Source organism: Leucoraja erinacea, unplaced genomic scaffold (genome assembly GCF_028641065.1).
Source record: "Leucoraja erinacea ecotype New England unplaced genomic scaffold, Leri_hhj_1 Leri_486S, whole genome shotgun sequence".
Lineage (NCBI taxonomy): Eukaryota > Metazoa > Chordata > Chondrichthyes > Rajiformes > Rajidae > Leucoraja > Leucoraja erinaceus.
In genome coordinates, this window is record NW_026576387.1 from 23,078 (window position 1) to 29,684 (window position 6,607).

General features: G+C 47.3%; 1 protein-coding gene across 1 annotated transcript; it reads left to right on the plus strand.

Moving 5' to 3' along the window:
• The first annotated feature begins 437 nt into the window (after positions 1–437).
• LOC129693939 (immunoglobulin lambda-1 light chain-like) lies at positions 438–5,197 on the plus strand. Its single transcript, XM_055630667.1, has 3 exons — positions 438–582; positions 1,265–1,624; positions 4,496–5,197. Exons 1-3 carry the CDS (start codon positions 534–536, stop codon positions 4,822–4,824), a joined length of 738 nt encoding a protein of 245 aa, XP_055486642.1. The 5' UTR covers positions 438–533; the 3' UTR covers positions 4,825–5,197.
• Positions 5,198–6,607: the final 1,410 nt, after the last annotated feature.

Consider the following 6,607-nt stretch of genomic DNA (forward strand, 5'->3'; position numbering starts at 1 on the left):
TCTTCTAAATTCTAGCGAGTACAAGCCTAGTCTATCCAGTCTTTCTTCATATGAAAGTCCTGACATCCCAGTAATCAGTCTGGTGAACCTTCTCTGTTCTCCCTCTATGGCAAGAATGTCTTTCCTCGGATTTGGAGACCAAAACTGTTTGTGCAGGGAATTCAGGGGTATGCAGGGAATTGAAGGGTATGCAGGGAATTGAAGGCTATGACTTATATGCGGGCATATAAGAGTTGGTCTTGGCATCATCTTCAGCATACTATCCTATTTGCTATGTTCTCTGTTCAACCAAAGATGAAACATTTTGAAGTCAGCAGGTGAAGAATGTAACGACATCTAGTTTGCCGCCAGCAGATTGCGGGATGTCATTCTCCGCCCACATCGTTTTCCTGACCCCTCCTACTCATGAAATCCCGGTTAAAAAAGCCACCCGGAGGCCCCTGTTTGCACACACTTCAACCGGTGTGGGTCTCGGAGTTTGCACAACAGCGTTTGGTTGCGTTAGAAGTTTGGGCGCTCGCTGATCCGGAGAAATGTCCCAAGCGCTGCACCTCCTTTTGTCCCTGCTTCTGCTGCCACCAGGTGAGGCTCCGGTTGGTTTTCACGGACTGATTGGCCGCAGCGCCGTTTGTTTAACATCTCCAGTGTCTTGCGCGTATTGTTGAGCCTCCCGTTGGCTCCAAGTTGAGCCTCCCGTTGGCTCCATGTCCAAGGGGACACGACTTGAGAATTAAGGGACTGAAGTTTAGGGGTAACATGAGGGGGAACTTCTCTACTCAGAGAGTGGTGGCTGTGTGGAATGAGTGAAGGTGGTGGAGGCGGGTTCGTTTTTATCATTTAAAAATAAATTGGATAGTTATATGGACGGGAAGGGAATGGAGGGTTATGGTCTGAGCGCAGGTATATGGGACTAGGGGGGAATATGTGTTCGACACGGACTAGAAGGGTCGAGATGGCTTGTTTCCGTGCTGTAATTGTTATATGGTTATATATTAATAACAGGTATAACCTAATATGAGACCAGTGTCAAAATACACAATGAATATAGACCTCCCGGTCTCTGTGTACATATAGTTAAATCTTTAAAAGGAAACTTATAAACTCTCTGTTGAGATGAATTCTGATTTGCTTGCGGTGCATGGCAACAACATCCTGCTGCTGCCGATTGGCTAGACAATACATAGGGTCGAGATGGCCTGTTTCCATGCTGTAAATTGTTATATGGTTATAAGTTACCATCTTGTCCCATTGTGTTTTGTTGAAGGTATCTTGGCGGTTCCAACTCTGCTCCAGAGTCCAACGTCCAGCCCTGTCTCCGCGGGGCAGACCGCCCGCTTAGAGTGTGGGGTTCAGAACTTAAACGTTGCAAGTTACGGCGGGATGTGGTACCGACAGCGTCACGCGGGCAGACCGGAGTTTGTGCTAGTACATTGGGCTAGTGGTAGCATTGAGAGAGGGGCCGGTGTCACTGACCGATTCGTACCGTCGAGAGACACCTCCACCAACAGTTATATCCTGACCATCGACAGGCTGGAGCCCAGAGACGCCGCCGTCTATTACTGTGCCGTGAGGGAAACAAATACGGCTTATCACTTCGGCGGGGGGACCATCATGGATATAACTAGTAAGTGTCCCTCTTTCAGTTTCTATCAATTTCAATAGGGAGGTTTCACCACCCATGACCCGTACTATTGCCACGCTACGCCAACTAGAGTACACGCGATGAACTGCAGGTACGCACTCACCAACGGGCCCGCTAAAGCCCGCCGAAATTGTCAATTTCTGCGCTGTAAATAATCACGGAAATCGGGATAAGCGTGTGAGACATTTAGCCTACTTCAGAATTTCAAAAGCGAGGTAGATAGATATAGATATGCCATTAATTGTCACTATACATGTACAGTGAAACTGAAAGCTGCTCGTACTCAGTGCATACATACAATTTAGCACAAAAAACAAGAAACAGAAAAAAAAAAAAAAAGAAGGGAGAAGGGGGGGGGGAATAGGTGAACAATTCTGCGGCGTTATATACATATATACAGATGGAAGTCCGTGTTGGGCGGTGTAGTCAGTGCATGTGTGAATTTGAATTTGTAGTAGATATAATTCTCGGAAAGCAACTATTCCTGAGTCTGTTTGTCCTGGATTTGATGCACCTATAGCGCCTTCCAGAGGGCAGCAGGTCGAACAGTCCAAACGCAGGATGGGAGCTGTCTTTGATGGTGAAATGGCGGTAGATAGAAGCGAGAGCTGAAGGGACAACAACAGCCAAAGTGCTTGGCGAACATTGGCCGTTTGCTCACTGCATTTCATCAACAGTAAGGCATTATTTGTGTTTTTTCTTGATTCCTTTGCTATCTAAAAAGTCTCAGAAGTGATAAATCTGTCTGTAAAATTTGCTTCAGATGAGTTTTTTTTTTGTATGTAAAAACCCACTTGAGAACCATGGGCGATTTAAAATTTTTACAGGCAGATTTATCACTTCTGCAACTTTTTAGATACCAAAGAAATCAAGAAAAAACACAAATAATGCCTCACTGTTGATGAAATGCAGTGAGCAAACGCGATAATTCCCAATATTTTCAATTCCGATATCTGCACGGCCAATGTTTACCAAGCACTTTAGCTGTTGTTGTCCCTTCAGTTCTCGCTTCTCTTTACCTTCATTTCGCTTCACGTTTGGAATTCTGAAGTTGGGTACATGTCTCTCACACTTACCCCGACTCCCACAATTTTTTACAGCGCAAAAATTCACCATTTTGGCGGTTTTTAACAGGTAGGAAAGTACGCGTTTCTCGCATTAATAACATATACCGGAAGTGACGGATGTCCTCCAGATGGATTGAGCGGCTCCGTGCGTCAAGCCCTATGACCCAGTGACCTTACGTGCAACCCCCCTATTACGGACAGGCTGCACCGGATACATCCCTAGTCCGGGAACGCCGGAGAGATGGTTCTGTCTCAGCTCGGCGCGGAGGCCATTCTGCCCATAGCGTCGATTCCATCCATCAGCTTCAAGCACCTTTTGTGCGCGGTGCACTCCAGGACGTGCAGTTATTCTAGCGGCAATTTACCTAATGCCAATTAACCTACAAACCCGTACGTATTTATCATGTCGGAGTAAACCATGGCACGCAGAGAAACCCCACGCGGTCATTAGTAGAACGTGAAAACCGCAAACCTACATTGCCCCTGTCCCACTTAGGAAACCTGAACGGAAGTCTCTGGAGACTTTGCGCCCCATCCAAAGTTTCCGTGCGGTTCCCGGAGGTTGCAGGTGGTTGCCGGCGGTTGCAGGTGGTTGCCGGAGGTTGCAAGTAGTGGAAGCAAGTAGGGAGACTGACAAAAACCTATTCTTAAAAATTCTTAAGGGGTTTGACAGGAAGATGCAGGAAGATTATTCCCGATGTTGGGGAAGTCCAGAAGTCCAGAACTAGGGGTCACACATTTTAAGGATAAGAGGGAAGTATTTTAGGACCGAGATGAGAACATCATTTTTTTACACAGAGAGTGGTGAATTTCCCAGGTAGAGAGACTGACAAAAAAACCTCCGGGAACCGCACGGAAAATTTGGGTGGGGCGCAAAGTCTCCAGAGGTTTCCGTTCAGGTTTCCTAAGTGGGACAGGGGCATCCTAATCTCGGACATTAGGTTTACGGTTTGCACGTTCTGCTAGTGACCGCGTGGGTTTTCTCTGAGTGCCATAGTTCGCTCCCACATCCCAACCAAGTGCGGGTTTTCTACGTTAATTGTCCCTCTGTAAATTGCCGCTAGTGTGTGTAGAGAGTGGGCCAGAGTGTGGGGAAATCTAGAATTTAGAAGATTGAGGGGGGATCTTATAGAAACTTACAGAATTCTTAAGGGGTTGGACAGGCTAGATGCAGGAAGATTGCTCCCGATGTTGGGGAAGTCCAGGACAAGGGGTCACACAGTTTAAGGATAAGGGGGAAGTCTTTTGGGACCGAGATGAGAAAATAATTTTTCACACAGAGAGTGGTGAATCTGTGGAATTCTCTGCCACAGAAGGTAGTTGAGGCCACACAGTTCATTTGCAATATTTAAGATGTGGCCCTTGTGGCTAAAGGGATCAGGGGGGGTGAAGGCAGGTACAGGATACTGAGTTGGATGATCAGCCATGATCATATTGAATGGCAGTGCAGGCTCGAAGGGCCGAATGGCCTCTACTCCTGCACCTATTTTGTATGTTTCTATGAAACTTAGAACTAGAGTGAGCGGGTGATTCACGGCCAGGGTCGACGCGGTTCAAAAAAGTAACACTCACAAATTCACGGTCAAACGAATTTCAGAGCTGGAAAATTGTTGACAATTGTTGAACTCCTCAATTGTGGCCGCCTGGTCTGGAGGACAACCCGTGTTGCCCCAAAATTTCACCCACGTCTGAGTCGTGGACGGTCGGTGCTAATTTCTGTTGTTTCGCGCTGTGGTCAGGGTGTGGGAGTCTCCATCAACTAACAATACCTCCTTTCCCCACACAGGTAGCGAGTCTCGGAAGCCCTCGCTTCTCCTACTCCCTCCCTCCCCGGAGGAAACCGGCTCGGGCACGGCCACCCTCAGCTGCCTGGTGAGCAGCTTTAAGCCGGGCCTGGTGGCTTTGCGCTGGGCCGTGGACGGCGTGGAGACCGAGAACGGGGTGACCACGGGCGCCGTGTCCCCGGACGCCGGGCAGACGTTCAGGCTGAGCAGTTACCTGCGGGTCCCCGCTGCCGCCTGGAACAAGGGCTCGAGCTATTCCTGCAGCGTGAGCCACAGCTCGCTGACCTCGCCTCTACGCCACACCGTCTCCGCGTCAGCCTGCCCGCACTGACGCCTGTCTATTAGCTGTCCCTGTTTAACGCAGTGAGACCCTCACTGGGTCTGCGGCCGCCTTATGCAATGTAACCTGTAGCAACTGCCGCTTCTGGCAACAACACGAATATGTAATAATCTCAGAGATCAGCGCGATGATTGTCCGCCTTGCATGCCGAGAGATTCGCTATTGTCTATTTGTCCCTTGTGCCCCGTGTCCCACTCCCGCTGTGTGTTTAATGGGGGTAGATGCCCCGACAGGCGGCGACCGTGTTGTGAATGGGTCCAGTGTAACACAGCTCTCATTAAAGAACAAAAAACGCGATGTGTCTCCAATGGTCTCTTATTACTCGGGGCCTCACAATACATTGAGGGCACTGGCGCGAATAATGTGCGGTTCAGAAGCAACCTTATAGAAACATAGAAAATAGGTGCAGGAGTTAGCTATTCGGCCCTTCAAGCCTGCACCGCCATTCAATATGAACATGGCTGATCATCCAACACATCCAATTGTATTTTTATGCATCTACATTACTTTTTTGCATTTTTCATTCATTTGTTCTATATCGCCGTCTATATCTCTCGTTTCTCCTTCTCCCGACTCAGTTTGAATCAAGGTCTCAACCCGAAATGTCGCCTAATTCTTTGCTCCAGAGATGTTGTCTAGCGCATAGTTACTCCAGCCTTTTGCAACCCATATAACCATATAACAATTACAGCACGGAAACAGGCCATCTCGGCCCTTCTAGTCCGTGCCGAAAACTTATTCTCACCTAGTCCCATCTACCTGTACTCAGACAATAACCCTCCATTCCTTTCCCGTCCATATACCTATCCAATTTATTTTTAAATTATAAAATCGAACCTGCCTCCACCACGTCCACTGGAAGCTCATTCCACACAGCTACCACTCTCTGAGCAAAGAAGTTCCCCCTCAAGTTACCCCTAAACTTCTGTCCCTTAATTCTCAAATCATGTCCTCTTGTTTGAATCTTCCCTACTATCAATAGAAAAAAACGTATCCACGTCAACTTTGTATATCCCTCTCATCATTTTAAAGACTTTTGTCAAGTCCCCCCTTAACCTTCTGCGCTCCAAAGAATAAAGACCTAACTTGTTCAACCTTTCTCTGTAACTTAGGTACTGAAACCCAGGCAACATTCTGGTAAATCTCCTCTGTACTCTCTCTATTTTGTTGACATCCTTCCTCTAATTAGGCGACCAAAATTGTACACCATACTCCAGATTTGGCCTCACCAATGCCTTGTACAATTTTAACATTACATCCAAACTTCTATACTCAATGCTCTGATTTATAAAGGCCAGCACACCAAAAGCTTTCTTTACCACCCTATCTACATGAGATTCCACCTTCAGGGAACTATGCGCAGTTATTCCTAGATCCCTCTGTACAACTGCATTCCTCAATTCGCTACCATTTACCATGTACGTCCTATTTTGATCTGTCCTGCCAAGATGCAGCACCTCACATTTATCAGCATTAAACTCCATCTGCCATCTTTCAGCCCATTCTTCCAAAACCCGACAAGTTTATCCTGCTCCCCCCTTTTCCATACCTTTCTATCCTTCCCTTCACCCCTACTAGTCGGAGCCAGATCCACAATCTCGCCGCTCTTTGCTCAAATTCTAACTACCAGATCGGAAGTATACTTTTCAAGTCAACTTACTGCGATTCTCGGCGTTCCCTGCATAAAGGTGTCTTGTTTTTATCTGAATCCATCTACACAATACGTTCCACGTTTCAACATGTCTTTGTCCTATCATTGTTAACACGTTGGGAG

Coding starts and splice junctions, on each gene's coding strand:
- LOC129693939 (XM_055630667.1), top strand. CDS start 534: ATGTCCCAAGCGCTGCACCTCCTTTTGTCCCTGCTTCTGCTGCCACCA. Junction 583..1,264: donor CCTGCTTCTGCTGCCACCAG/GTGAGGCTCCGG, acceptor GTTTTGTTGAAG/GTATCTTGGCGGTTCCAACT. Junction 1,625..4,495: donor GACCATCATGGATATAACTA/GTAAGTGTCCCT, acceptor TTCCCCACACAG/GTAGCGAGTCTCGGAAGCCC.